The sequence below is a fragment of the Contarinia nasturtii genome, unplaced genomic scaffold, assembly GCF_009176525.2.
Source record: "Contarinia nasturtii isolate CC-2019 unplaced genomic scaffold, AAFC_CNas_1.1 Cnas_scaffold_928, whole genome shotgun sequence".
NCBI classification, from domain to species: Eukaryota; Metazoa; Arthropoda; class Insecta; order Diptera; family Cecidomyiidae; genus Contarinia; species Contarinia nasturtii.
In genome coordinates, this window is record NW_022198275.1 from 882566 (window position 1) to 898321 (window position 15756).

The window sequence follows — 15756 nt, forward strand, 5'->3', positions numbered from 1 at the left end:
AATTGAAACGAAAATGCCAACATGAAATTTCTCATTTGTGTTCAAAGGAAAAGAAAATATCTGACGATGAGAAAACACCAACAGAATTCAACGATATGTGTGACAATGTAATTGATATCATTCTGTGCCATTTGAACCTAGAAGATTTGGCAAATATATCCGACACAAATAAACGACTCAGAAATATTGCTGGTTCAGTATTTTCCCGAAAACATGGAAATCATTTAATATCATTTGATGCTTTTCATTATGTACCTTATAAACCGGTTGATTATGTACGTCGTATCTATGAAAACAGAAATCTAATTTATTGTGAGAACAAACTGATCGTCAGAATTAGTGATGCAATAATTTGGTTTAAATTAATGCGGAATTTTGGAGAATCCATTAAGTTTATTTGTATTCATTGCAGTGTTGATACAAATATTCCAATCGTCTTGAAGAATGTGTTCAAATACGTTTGCGATTATTGTGCTGATTCATTGGAGGCACTGGAATTGCATTCATTTCCATTTTTCACGTTGAATAAACCATTGATAAAACTTCAAGAATTCATCGCTAGAACTTCTTTTTTTGACTTGGAAGCATTGGAATTAATGCCAAATCTACGTTCTTTGAATTTATCATATGCTCCAAAATCAGTGGAAAAATATTTTTTGAAATTGGAACGAGTTTCCTTGATAATTGAAAGCGATGAAGAAGTTCATTCATTTATTTCTTTTTTGCAAATGAATCGTCAAATCAAATATTTGCATTTATGTATGCAAATAAGTAATTATAATGACTTAATATATTCTTCGATCGATGAAAACTTAACACAACTGAAAACTTTTAAATTAACCGTGTGTTATCGTGGCAAACAAAATGCGCCGGAATTAATTCCAACTTATCGATTCAAAACAATCGAAACATTTTCATATGATGGTTGGTCATGTGGGCGAATAATTGAATCATATGAGTTTGATAATCTCCAAAAGTGTCATTTAAAAATGTGCGTAAATATGCATTGGATGAACTTCATATTGCGTAATAAAAAATTGAAAATATTGAAATTCTTCTCGAGAAGTGCAAGCTGGATAGAAAAAAATAATGTAACTATTCGAAAACTGCTGGACGAATTAACTGAATTGGAACAAATCGATTTCGAATATGATATAAAAGAAAAACACTTGATTTTGAAGGAAATTCTTGGAAACGAATGGGAACAAATTCAAATGAAAGAAATTGCATCTACATTGAAGTCGATATGGAAATCGAAATTTCGACGTATTCCAAAGATTCAAAAAATATTGAAAACTAATGATTAATTTAAGAAAAACTTATCCGAATTTAGTTTTTATTTTGATTTTAGATTCATAAATAATCTATATACTTATAGAATAACATATGCATAGAAAGTCTTGGCACAACTTCAGACGTCCACTATTTGAACAACAAAAAAACAATATTAAATTCGTTCTTATTGGTAGAAACCTTTATTCATCAACTATCGAATAGCACATTCACATCACACTTAATGGACCTTTGTCTTCGATTTGTCGAAGTTTGTATCGAACCTTCAAAATCATGCGTTGGCAGACCGATTTGTCAATTTCTTTCAATTTTCTCTTAATCCTTCCAACTAATTGTTGCTCGTTTTGAGTTTCTCAGCCCTTCTCGTACACTTTACGTTTGAGATCTGACCAGAAATCTTTGGTTGACATTCTTGTGATTGTTATTGCAGTGTAAAAAACGCTGTAAGTTGTGCCAAGACTTTCTATACATATGTTAAAGTGTTTTGAATTTTATGAACAAAAAATGTATTTACTTCTTTTATATGGTATGAAAAGACAACAACAATCACACGTAATTTCAAATTTTCAATTTCCAAATTTTGTTGTTAGATCGTAACGACATTTGTAGTAGAGTATTTTGAAACACACTCTATATGAAGTTATTTTCACACCCACTGTGTGCAGTAAAGTCCTACAAATAACAGAAAATAAAGAAAACGAAAAAATGAAAACAATTGTATTTTTATTTTGAAGTAGTTAGTTTTTCCGATAGAACTCTTTTTCAACTAATTCATCCAACAGTGCTGGATTGTTCAGTATGTTTTGTTTGTTCTCTACAATTATTGTGATGAAATCTTCCAATTTGGGATCAAATCTCAGATGACCAGAAATTTCTTCTATTATCGAGGAAAAAATGTCTGGATTTTCATTGCCAGTTTTCAAATGATGAAGGATTTTTTCTTTTTTTTTTACAGGTTAATTCGTTAAGTAATTCATTTCCCTTTTCGTCACTCAACCATGATAAACGGGGGTGTTGAATTTTAAACTTCATTTCAAATTGCTCTGGCAGGTGTGATAAAATATCCAACGGCATGTTAGAGGCCTATGATCAAATAATTCAAACTAATAACTATTATTTATTCAATTTCAGGGAATTAACTTGCAAGTTCAGCTGAATATGCGGAGCCGGATGAAGAAGGCGATACGTCGACATCGTCGACCTCATTTTGAATTTCTGTTTGAACAAATGTCTCCGTTTCCATAGGTTCCGTTTTATTTTCATCCTTATCATCGTCATCCACTTCGTTTTCATTGACATCATCTTCTGTGGGTAGTTTTTCATACAGTTTCTGAATTGATTCCATATTTTCTTTCATATCGCTGATGCGTTTCAAGTATAATTTGTATACAAAATCAGCCATTTCGCTCATATTTTCAATGATTTTTGGTTCGGCTGCAATCTTGTCGGTAAGTTTTCGCTCTCCGGGGAACATTTCTTCGGGCAGTAAATGCAATTTATTCGGTCGTTTCTGTAGAATATTGAAAACAGGTTGCAATTCAAAGCAATCCTTGAACAATGCAACTCTTCCGAAAATATACAATCCAAGTCGTGAACGACTCATTGCAACGACCAAACGTCGAACATCGCGCAAATGACCAACAGCTCTGGTTCGAACCAGCGATAGTAAAATGTAATCATTTTGTTGACCTTGATACTTATCAACTGTGGTCACTTTCAATGGACGTCCAATCAGCGGATTATCACCGCATCTCATGTTAATCACATCACGAATCAAATGCTTTTGCCCATTGTATGTTGTTAAAATGGAAATTTTTTCAGCTGGATAGCCCAATAAACGCATATACATAAAAACGGCAACCACATATTCGGCTTCGGCTAAATTTTGATAGAAAAATAAATTCGGTTCGGTCTCTCCGACACCATTGAAATCTTCGACATTGATCATTTGGTAGTCGAATTCAAAGCCAGGATTTGCCAAATTGTATTCAACTTTATCCAAAACATGCTGTAAATCGTCGAGTTTCTTGTAACGCCATTTGTATAATGCTGAGATAGTTGATCGAGCACGACCTTGACTATCCAAATCAACGGTGGGCACGCCCAAGCGAACCAGTCGTGTGAATAGCGATTGTTCCATGTTTGAATATTTTTGAAATGCGATATTTTTGATAACGGGAGGCAATTGATGGTGATCTAAAAGAAAAATCTCCGATTAAAATCCGTTTTATTTTATGGTTTACTGTTTTTTTTAGTGTTACCTCCAATCATGATCCATCGTTTAAGTCGATTATGTCCGTCCAATGGATTTTGCAGCAGCAACGGAATGAACGTTTCAATTTCGAGAATTTGTGCTGATTCTTCCATTAAGATGTTATCATATTTGAATCCCATGTTAACCAATTCTTTACGCTTCAGTGCAGCATGTGTACAGGTCATCGCAATGATACGAGCTTCCTTTACCAGCAAGTATTTTGAACGATCTAATCCACTGCGCAGCAATTCAAAAGCTCTGAATTCTTCCAATTGTGTGAAAATCTTTGAAATATATTCGAAGCATCCCTTTGCCACTTCCAAGTCATTCACATACGTTTGACCAGGGAATAATGGTTGTGGTGCATCATTGAAGAAACGTGTGAATGGAAATTGTTCACTGAAAATGGTTGGCGTGTAATTTTCCCCATTAAATTGCTCAATTTCGCTTAAGAATTTCTCCCATCGTGAAATCACTTGATACAGATAAAAGTATCCTATAAAAAATATAATAAAAAGAATATAATATTTTGTAATAAAAAAAAATATATCCAATGTCATTATTACCTGCTGTTTCACATGTATACGCTACATCGCCAGTGACGCCAAGTGATTCTTGCAACTTTTGCACTTGATTTAGTAAATCAATACGTTTGGCAAGCACATAGTTAACACGACCATATCGACTGAAATCTTTTTCAGTTTCAAGTGCTTCCTCGCCATGACCTAGACGCAATAAGTGCCGTTCATCGATGTCAAGTGCCATGATTTTCTCAAACAATTGATTCAATGCCTGATTGGAATGTGTGACAATCAATGTTCGTTGATTCGGATGATTATGATAAAGATTCGAGATGATTTGAACGGCAACATCAGTTTTACCAGTACCTATAATTGAACATCAATCAGTTAAGATTGTATTTATTGCAACGAAAATAGAGATGAAAGTACCTGGAGGACCAACAACCAGCGTTAAACCATGCTGCATTCCGGATCGAATCGCTTCGATTTGTGTTGGTGTAAATTTGATGGCATTCTTTTTCGGTTCATCAAATGGATATGGGCCACATCTTGGCAATGGCCCTTGTTCTACTTTAATGATTTTCGGCAATTCCATACACTCATCATCGTCGTCCTCGTCATCTTCCTTCGATTCCTTTACATCTTCGAATGACAGAAGCATCGGTAGTGACAGTTCTTTCTCGTCACCCTTCACCTCGACTTTGTAATCTGGAAAACTTTCGCGCAAATGGTTAATGTTCAAAAATGTATCGTTAAAATTGAGTGTTTTCTCTTGGAATTGCATTCGTTTGTAGTGAGCAGCCGATGGATCACCATAGCCGAGTAAAATATCGTGTAGCCATTCTGGGACAACGCATACAGTATTCATTAAATGGCGAATCGTTTCAAGAACAGCTTTGAAATTATTTTCTTTCGGTTTACGACGAATAATAATGTTGAACGATTCATAAACATCAATTCCGCTTTCCTGTAAATTATCCATATCGATTCGATATTGATTGCAGTCTAACCAAACTCGATACGTTCGCTTTTCGCCAGGCAATTGCGGTCGTGGATCCGGACCGTCTTCAATCACCCGACCATTGGCGTCTAACATTCCTTCGATTTCACAACCACGAACACTTACGAGACCCACTTGTGGTATAAATGGTTCACGATAACTGTATTTCGTTCCAATCGGACATGTTGGCTGCACACAAACCAAAAAACAAACATCATGTTTACGCAAATTTTCCCATTCCTCTTGGATTTCCGGACGGACGCTTAGCGTGACAGAGACATCAGCTCGAACTCGTGATGGTTTCTTTTCACCAATATGCGGTTTTGCCACTTCAACAACGGCAAATGATGATATGGGAAGGGCCTGCATTGACAGAAATTAATTTAACAATTTTTCTAACCGAGTTGAAATTGGTCGGTGAAACATACCATTCGAGCCCATCCGGCAAACATTACTTCACCCTCTTCGTCTTTCCATGGCACCATTCGACTGACCGCATCTTCGATGTCTTGACGAATTTCGAATGTCGATTCTAATCGGAATAAATTACAGTTTCGCAACAAATAATCATGCAATGTTAAAAACTGAAGATTTAACTTTGGCAACGACAAACATCCTTCGCCAGAGTAATATTCATTCGGCACTATATTCTCGTCCCATATTATATTTTCTGTCGAAGACATAATGATACAATATTAGAAATGTAATAGTGAATACTGCAAAGAAGTGAAACAAAAACATATTTTAAAAAACTCACCGGTTGGATAGAGTGGCATATCGTTCAATGCGTCTAATTGAGAGACACGTCGTTCGTGGCGCGAGATCAAGAGTTCGCGTAAAAATTCAACATCAGTGCGATGCCAGGTAAAATTTGCTGAATCGTTTTCATTCGGAAGTAGGTACAGTGATCGTGCAATCAACTTGAGACTATCTTCATCCAATGTATCAAAATGTGATTTTAGCTTTTCGCGAGTATCAACCGCCGCCACATTTGTTAATGCAAACAATTTCAATTTTTCAAATTTTGAAAATGCTGCACGTTGCAATGCAATGATTTTCTTGTAATGAATTTGTGTCATATCATGATCGGTTAAAGCATCACCGCTTTCATCATTAATTTCGAAGCGTGAATAGAATTTTAATGTGTCAAGCAGTTGCAAGAAAAGTTGTCCCTCTGGTCGACGCACCAACGGTGCCAATGCACAACGAACCACTAAATGGCAATCGTCCAGAACAGTATTGAAAAACCGTCTTGTTGGCAATAAAGCCTCCAAATCAATTATGAACTCCAAAAACCGCTCACAATACCGAACCGTATCGATTGAGATTTGTCCATCTTCTGGAATTTCCTCCAAAATTCGAATGAATTTCACCATTAAACGTTGCAAGAAAAATCGCTCAAATTCCAATTGTTCCTTTTGTTCGGGTTTGTCTTTTTTTTGTAACTTTTTCCAAAATTTCTTCCATTGCGGTGTGCTGGCCAATTCGGCTTCACGGCGATTTGGCTGCAAACATTGCCACATCCCAAGTGATACCAATTTTTTCGTTTGATTGCGACACAATTCAACTTCCATGCTGTTGAAACAGTGATTCAAAAATAGAATCAAAGCGGTTTGTTGTTTTGCCACAATCGGTGTAAATTTTTCATCGGACAAACAATAATTCAAGACTTTTTGAAAGAAGCCCGAAAATTGTGCGGGATTTTTTTCAAATGAATTCCATGCATCGACACGTTCACGGAATTTTTCATTGCACATAAACACAATTGATAGGACATGTTCAATGGAACTGGTTGCTGCATCAAAATTTGGCCACAAATAATTCTCCAAATACTGACTGAATTCCAACAAAATGATATTTCGCAAGCGAGCCGATGCGCCAATTATTTCCGTTCGATAGATTTCAACAATAATGTCTGGATTGAATGGCGAATGCTTCCCACTTTCAGTAGGTGACCAATATTGATTTGCCAACAATGTCAATTTGTCTGATTTGATCTGTGCTACGGTTGGTGTTCCTTTTGTCTTTTTCGCCACTTCACTTTCATCACTTTGTTGTTTACTTGAAGATCTGGTCACTCTTTTCTCTGCCATTTCGAATTTTCAATCGAAAATTCGTTTACCACGCTATTCGTTTTTTTTAGGTTATGTAGATGTTTTCATACGTTTAGCGGTCGTCAAACAAACAAATTCAGACAACCTTAAAAAGATAAAAAAATATATGATGAAACGTCAATCGGAACTGTCAACCATCAAATTAGGTAAAAAATAGATGAGAAAACACATATATGTCATAATATTGACGTGTAAGGTGCGAAAAATTGGCTTACAAACGAATCAAATATAATCGAAATAAATATATAAACAATTCGAATTGTTGTTTTGTGCAAACATGCAGTAAAATGACGATAAATAATAAGTTTTATTTCGACAATACGGTGCGTAGTTTGGCGCGCGTATTAGCACAAATTAAACCAACACCATGGGAAAAAGTGAGTGTATCTCTTATCATTTGCGAACGGCCTTCAATTTGGCAAATCGATAAAATCGATTTCACGCCAAAAAAAAATGATGATTCATTTTATCCAAAAAGTAATTAACGTAACATTTTTGTTTGCATAGGTTTTGTCATTGTATCGCTATTGTCCGCAAGAAAATGCAGCTGGTGTATTTTGTTTGGATCATCGAGCCCAAGAGGCTGTCATTGCACTTGGATTGTATTTTCTTGAAAGTGGATGTCAACATGAAACGAAAATTGTGCCATACTTACTTCGATTGAATAAAGCGTTACCAAGAGCCGTTTGGATTGACGATGGCAAACCAAAGAAGACCGAACGTAAGCTGATTTATTTCGCTTTTTTATTGAAAAAATAAGAAAAATAATGATTCATTTTTAATTGACAGGTATTCCAGCATCGGAACGATTTAGTTTCTGTTTGAATACATTGCTCTCTGATGTGGCTGTCAATTGTCCGCATTTGCGTGACACAATTATCGAAAATCAAGTAAATACACTCGACACATTAACAACGATGATAAAGTCGAGTCACAAAAGCAATGCATTGCCACCGATAAATTTGTGTAAAGCAACTGTCCCAATTTTGCTTGGTCTAGGACGTTCGATGGGCAGATATGCTCATAATTCACCACTTCTATGCCGAATATTCCCACCGATAACAGTTCCATCTGCCACAAAATCACCATCATCAGCCACATCAAGCGCCACCAGTAATAGTAACAATATTCAGACATCATACGAACGTCATCCAAGCTTATCACAATTTCGTTCCATCATACCGCGATCATTGTCGGGCGGTATAAGTTGTGAAGCTCTTGACGATTCAATGAGTGATGACACCGATTCAGCAAATCGACCGCCAAAGTTGCAATCATGTTATTCGATACCGTATGATCCGACGACATACTTTTTCTCAAAATATGGATCCAGTTTTAATCAATTTCCGAATATGCGATTCGTTGAGACGCCCGAAAAAAAGCTGAAAATAAAATTTAAAATTCAATTTTTGCAAAGTATTTTTGCAATTGCCAAAAAATTACTCACCAAAGAAACACTCGAGTATCTCGATGAGCAAGCCAGCGATATTTACTCATTGCATCAAATTAAATCGTATCCATACAAAAGCTTTTCCGAAACAATCAATCTGGTGATGGTCACATTGTTGCGAGAAGTACTACAAAATGAAAGTGGTAAGTAAAAAATTGTACACTTTTTATCAATACAAAGTCAATTTAAATTGGAAATTTATGGCGGTTCCAAATAGATTTGCCAACGCCATTCACAAAAGATGTGCAAGAATTTGTGAAGAATCTGTTTCTCAGCGGACAAACGGAGCTACAAAAGAAGCAAAACGATCAGGAGAAAGAGCAACGAGAACCTGGATGCACAGCAATCAATAAATACAAAATCAATGTCATGGCCAATGCAGCATGTGTCGATTTATTAGTTTGGGCCATCAACGATGAAACTGGTAAGGCCATTCACTAGGCATTCGATTTACGTAAATTCACTTTTTTCGAACTTTTTTTTATCTCGATTTAGTCTCTTTTTTTAAAAAAAATATCGTTAATATCTTACAGCCGATGAAGACTATAATAATTCTTCGTTGCAACATGGTTTAATCTATTTATGTAAATTAGGTGAAACATTGTGAAAAGAAAATGTTGTTTTTCGTTTAACTTTCTTTTAAATTCATTTGTTTCTGGTTTGACCCTGCATTTTCATGAAATTATTTTCTACACTTGTACCACACTAAAATGTCTGAATTGATTTCGAATTAATTGATCGTTGCTTGAAGAATTGTTTATTATTAAGTGAATAAATAGTTGGCTAATTATAAATTGGTTTTCAGAGGGCGATAAATTGTGCGGACGCTTGAATCAAAAACTCAGTCTATTGGTGGGTCAAAATATTGTTATGGATCACATGCCATTACTCATGGTTTGTTTGGAGGTATTGAATAATCACATTTTTTAATTAAATTTTATAACTATTACTAAGCGAAAAAATCGTGTATACATACAGGGTCTTGGGAAATTGGCTGAAAAATTTCCAAATATCGCCGGAACATCGATTACGTATTTGAAAGACTTTTTGGTCGCGCCAAGTCCAATATTGGAGAAATTATACCGCCAAGCACAGATAAAGAAAGAGAAGGAACAATTTAAGATAGTCGGTAAGTGGAATGCAAAACTCCAACAGAAGTCCAATTAATGAAAATTTGTTTGGTACAATTTTTCAGTGCAAGGTAATGATTTCCGTGCAATTGACGTACCATTGAAACCGGTTGGCATTACAAAATCAGCCCAAACTGCTTTTGAAGCATTACGAGATGCTGCCATTGAAAATTTAGCCATCGCACTACATGCCGCTCATCGACTCGATCCATATTGTGTACCGGCACTTGTGGCCAGCGTCTCTAGTCGATTGTTTACAGCTGAAAAGACAGAAAAGTAAGAAAGTTCCTCAAATTTTTCGGCCGTGCGAAAATCAAACAAAAATATATTAAATAAATGTCTCCATTTTTCCAGTAAATCAAGTCTTGTATCACTAAATATTATCGTGATGCTGGGCCATGTTGCCGTTGCATTAAAAAATACACCAAAAACAACGCAAAATATTTTACAATTTTTCATTCAACGTTTCAATAAAAATACGTCAGATCAAACAGCATTGATTGTCGATCAATTGGGTTGCGTTATAATCAGCAGATGTGAGCCGAAAGTGTTTGACGAAATTATGAAAATGTTTGCACGTGAAACCGTAAAGGCGACATCGCAAGCGTATTCAACAAATGTCGAGGAACGAAAACAAAATCAGAATGTGTCGGATGCCGTTATAAATGCACTGGGTAACATTGCGGCGAATATTCAAGGTGAAGCGGAAATGTTGGATTTGTTGGGCAAACTTCTTGAACTATTTGTTCAAATCGGTTTGGAAGGCGAACGATCGTATAACGATAATGTAACTACTCAAAAAGCGAGTTCGAGCGCTGGAAATTTGGGAATGCTGATTCCAGTTATTTCGATATTGGTTAAACGATTGCCACCGATTAAAAATCCGAAAATTCGATTGCACAAGCTATTCAAAGATTTTTGGCTGTACTGTATTGTCATGGGATTCACGAATTCGCGACTATGGCCATCCGAATGGTATCAAGGCGTGCAACAGATTGCCGCAAAATCACCGCTATTAATCTCACAGACGGCCCATCGATCCGAAATGAGGGAATTGAACTACACATCTGCCGTTAAATCGGATAGCGTTAGCTTGAATGAACTACGAAATCAAATAATGGTACTCTTTGATCATCCACCGGCCGAAGTTGTAGCTTGCATAAACAAATTCACTTTTGCTCAATGCACCTACCTACTGAGCGTTTATTGGCTCGAAACATTGAGGTGAGTTTTTTTTAAGAAGAAATGCACTTAACTGTATTGAAAAACAATATTGCAAAATTTTCAGAGTCGAAAACGCAGACGAACCAAGTTTGGAACCAATTTTAAGTTACCTGTGTGATATTCCACTGCAGAAAGATAAATCGGGAATGTGGTCATGCATCAAATGGTGAGAAGAGTTCAATTTTTTTGTACAGAGAATTTGCGATAGAAAGCCAAATACTTAAGAGTTTTTTTGAATTTCAGTGTTGCAGATCAAGTTTTTGAGAAATTCCGTAATGTGTTGATATCACAAGAGCAGCTCCGCGATAACGTATTAGAATCGCAAGCGATGCTATTGCTTGTATATTTCAATCACATTCACAAACAGATTCAAGTGGTTGCAGATCAGTATCTATCGCAGTTGGTCGATAAGTTTCCGCATTTGTTGTGGAACCGTAAAGTTCTTTGGTGCATGTTGGATGTGCTACAATTGCTCGCCGATTCATTGACCCGTGATCCAAATGAAGAGACAACAACACTAAAAGTTCGTTCGACATCGTATACGTTGCAATTAATGGACAGTTTGCCAGCTCGAGAGGTAATTTTAATGTGAAATACTAGATGTGCGTATTAAGAGTGAAATTGATTTGAATTTTCTTCTTCGAAATAGAGTCGTTTAAAAGACTTTTCGGATCGATGCCAAGGCATCATAAGTGAAGCAATGAAATGGGCACCAAAATCAACAAAATCTCACTTGCAAGAGTATCGGAATCAGGTTGATCCAACATCCTCGTTAATCCATCATAGTGGCCTGGCCATGGCATTTGATGCGGCTCTTCAATCGTGTGCTCCTCCACTTGCATCGGCTTTGCTTCCAGTTGCTGCAAAGCGACCGCAATGTATTAACAGCGACACTCCGCGATTTGTGTCGGTGTTGTGCTTACGTTCACAATACGCCGGAGAAGTTTCTGGTAGAACCAAATCATTGAAAGATGACAAGGCACTTCTGGGTGATCAATTGGTAAAAGAAGTGTGGGATGCTTGTCAAGAGAAAAGTAATAATAAATATCGCGAAGCACTTTGGATTTCAACTGCATATTTGATCACAAATTCGGGTGTCAATCGAAAACTATTGCATGCAATATGTAAGTAAACTTGTGTCTTTTTCTCTCTCTGCAAGAGATCTCATAAATGTTTTGTTATTTGCGAATAGCTACATCTCAGGTGGAATTATTCACTGAAGCGGCCATGGAGACGGCAGTTGAATGTTGGCAATGGGTGTTAACGGCACGTCCAGATCTGGAACTATCTTTTATGATTGAGATGGTTAATGCATTCGAAACGACATTTCAAAAGAAAATCGGCCTTTTCGCGGAAAATTTCGATTTGACAAGTCCATTGGCAGCGCATGAAGGTTGTGCATTGGTACCGCCACCCATCAATGTAAAACCACATGCAATTTGGCTCCAATTGATTTCAGAAATTGTTGATACAGCTAAATACTGTGACCATGACAAAGTCGAAATGTTCGCATTATTGCTACATCGTTGTTTACCGATGGATGTAAATAATAAACAAAACCGAAGTGTTGGAACGGTCGGTTGTCGTTTTAAGCTACTTCAATGTGGTTTATCATTGTTACAAGGCAATATATTACCCAAAGCATTATCGCGAAATATTCTACGCGAACGAATTTATAGCCATGCTTTAGAATATTTTTGCGGTCCACAACTTTGTCCGTCACAATCGCGTGACGATTTGCTCGAAGACATAACTATTTTGCTGAAATTTTGGCAAACAATGCGTAGCGAGAAAAAGCATTTGATCACAACGGAAGTGGGCGATTATGATATTAATCCAAATTCGCACACTTTATCCGTTACCAAATTGTCATTGGACACACTTTCAAATGCCGGCAGTGATGTGGCACGAAGCACAAGTACCGGAACTGGCGGCTGGTATAACACTATTCCACATTCAACGTCAACACTATCGAAACGATCGATTCGATCAAAGCGGTCACCATTCCAAAAGACAGCTTATGACAGGGATTATATGAAAAAACGTAATTTAATTCTGGAACTATTGGTAAGAACACACTTCATTTTCATTCTGAAATTGAAAAAATTGTACTTTTTAACACTTTCTACATTTGTGACAGGCCGCTGAAATTGAATTCCTGATTACATGGTATAACCCAAATTCGTCACCCCATCTTACAATTTTGGGGGAAGAAGCGATAAATGAATGGCGCGCTCGACCAATTAAATTGAGTTTGTGGCGTGACTATACACGATTGGCATGGTTCTATAATCCATCGCTTGCCATTTTCTTGCCACAACGAATTCGAAATGCCGAATCAATCGAAGACGAAGTAACACGTTTGGTTTGCTCCGATCCAATTGCTGTTTCTCATATACCTGAAGCATTGAAATATCTAGTTACAACAAAAACACTATTGGCTGAATCTCATGAGGTAAGTTGTGATGCACAACGGAAGGTAAATGGAATGAATGGATAAAATAAATTGAATTTTATTTTCAGCTTGTGTACATGTTGACATGGTCATCGGTGAATCCGATTCAAGCACTTTCATATTTCTCGCGACAATACCCAACACATCCGTTAACAGCTCAATATGCTGTTAAGACACTTTCATCATATCCGGCCGAAGCAGTTTTACCATACATTCCACAACTTGTACAAGCACTGCGACATGATACGGTTCGTAAATCAATTTTTCTTAGAATTCCAGGCAAAAATTAAATAAGCTATCATTCAAATTCGTAGATGGGTTATGTGGCTGAATTCATCAAGCACATTTCGAAACGATCACAAATCGTGGGTCATCAACTAATTTGGAATATGCAAACAAACATGTACATGGACGAAGATCAACAGCACAAAGATCGTAAGTTAATGGAAAAAAAAACAATTCCAATGGACATATTGGTTAATACATCTGTGTATTTTTCTAGCTGTTTTGTTCGATCATTTGGAAGCGTTAAGTCAAAATATTATATCATCATTCTCTGGTGCTGCTAAGCGATTCTATGAGCGTGAATTTGATTTCTTTGGTAAAATAACAGCTGTTTCCGGTGAAATTCGTTCCTTTGCCAAGGGAGCACCACGAAAGAAAGCATGTTTGGAGGCTTTAAGCAAAATTAAAGTTCAACCAGGTTGTTATTTACCATCGAATCCTGAAGCAATGGTCATCGACATTGACTATAATAGTGGAACGCCGATGCAGAGTGCGGCGAAAGCGCCATATTTGGCACGATTCCGTGTGCAACGATGCGGAATAACAGAGCTTGAACAAATGGCGATGGATGTATCGAATCAAGATTCATCGACTGTTATGCAGCCTAGTATAACGCTGGGCATTGATTCGTGGCAGGCAGCTATTTTTAAAGTAGGCGATGACGTTCGACAAGACATGCTCGCATTGCAAGTTATTAAAATTTTCCAGAATATCTTTCAACAAGTCGGATTAGATTTGTATTTGTTTCCATATCGTGTAGTTGCCACAGCACCCGGAGTAAGTATTTTAACTGTGCAAATAGTTGAAGCTCTTTGAGAAATTATTTACTTATATAAAATGTATTCGATGTACTTTCCAGTGTGGTGTAATTGAATGTGTTCCAAATGCAAAATCACGTGATCAACTTGGACGTCAAACCGATACTGGTTTGTATGAGTATTTTTTGCATACATACGGTAAGTTACTGTGATAAATTCTCATTAAACATAAGATAAACAAAACCGTAAACATTTAATTAAAACGATTTTGATTTTGTGATTTTTTTTAAGGCGATGAAACTTCGAAAGAATTCCAATTGGCTCGCAGTAATTTTGTTAAATCGATGGCCGCCTATTCAGTTATTGGTTATTTGCTACAAATCAAAGATCGTCACAATGGCAACATTATGATTGACACCGAAGGACATATAATTCACATTGATTTTGGATTTATGTTTGAATCGTCACCCGGCGGTAATATTGGCTTCGAAACTGACATGAAATTGACCGATGAAATGGTAATGATTATGGGTGGAAAAATGGAAGCGCCAGCATTCAAATGGTTTTGTGAATTATGCGTTCAAGCGTTTCTTGCGATTCGACCATATCAGGATGCAATCGTTTCGCTGGTATCGTTGATGCTTGATACCGGTCTACCGTGCTTCCGTGGTCAAACAATAACATTGCTTAAACAACGTTTTGCACCATCGAAAAATAACAAAGAAGCATCCGCACATATGCTGGCCATCATTCGAAATTCATACCAAAATTTCCGAACTCGCACTTACGATATGATTCAGTATTATCAAAATCAAATCCCATACTAAGCACCATTTCCATCTAATCTTATGGTTTATTTTTTTGTTGTAAAGAATGTGGATCGGGTATCTTTCAATTGAATTCCGTCAAATAATTTTAAATTAATAATTCGATATTGGTGATTTAAACTGTGTTAAATTCTCTCTATAAATCTGGATTTTCTTGAATATTAATTTATTTACGTATTCAAATTCGGAATTGTTACAAATAATTATTTTGTTAATGTTTTTTCTTTGATTGTTTGTTGGGAAGACAAAACAAAATCCTTCCCATTGATATAATTGTAGCCAAATGAATATGCATGCGTTTGAAAGAATCAGTTAAACATAGGTATGCCACAAACATATATTGTATTATTTTTAAAAAATGTAAAATTTCTTGTTTTATTCGGTCAATTAAAGAATGATTTATTTCATCAAATCTTCAATAAAAGTATCTTTCAATTCGAAAAAT

General features: G+C 36.4%; 3 protein-coding genes across 5 annotated transcripts in view; 2 read left to right on the plus strand and 1 right to left on the minus strand.

The window, feature by feature from the left end:
* Positions 1-2005, plus strand: part of LOC116343000 — a 2937-nt gene extending 932 nt beyond the window's left edge. For all 3 annotated transcript variants that reach the window (XM_031770860.1, XM_031770859.1, XM_031770858.1), the window contains exon 4: positions 22-2005. In XM_031770860.1, coding sequence (XP_031626720.1) covers positions 22-1307 — 1286 coding nt within the window. In that variant the 3' untranslated portion in view covers positions 1308-2005. The remainder of the gene's footprint in view (positions 1-21) is intronic.
* LOC116342999 (RNA helicase aquarius) lies at positions 2000-7254 on the minus strand. The gene is made up of 7 exons (XM_031770857.1): positions 5826-7254; positions 5497-5738; positions 4498-5431; positions 4114-4434; positions 3555-4043; positions 2438-3489; positions 2000-2376 (listed from the first exon to the last, which is right to left on the minus strand). The coding sequence occupies exons 1-7, from the start codon at positions 7159-7161 to the stop codon at positions 2200-2202; spliced, it is 4551 nt and encodes a 1516-aa protein (XP_031626717.1). The 5' UTR covers positions 7162-7254; the 3' UTR covers positions 2000-2199.
* Positions 7255-7340: 86 nt separating this feature from the next.
* Positions 7341-15755, plus strand: LOC116342998 (phosphatidylinositol 4-kinase alpha). The gene is made up of 18 exons (XM_031770855.1): positions 7341-7559; positions 7690-7903; positions 7972-8775; positions 8850-9056; positions 9438-9538; positions 9611-9761; positions 9828-10038; positions 10117-10986; positions 11051-11152; positions 11230-11563; positions 11636-12110; positions 12179-13053; positions 13127-13441; positions 13510-13689; positions 13756-13876; positions 13944-14503; positions 14586-14682; positions 14776-15755. The coding sequence occupies exons 1-18, from the start codon at positions 7470-7472 to the stop codon at positions 15309-15311; spliced, it is 6243 nt and encodes a 2080-aa protein (XP_031626715.1). The 5' UTR covers positions 7341-7469; the 3' UTR covers positions 15312-15755.
* The last annotated feature ends 1 nt before the right edge of the window (position 15756 follows it).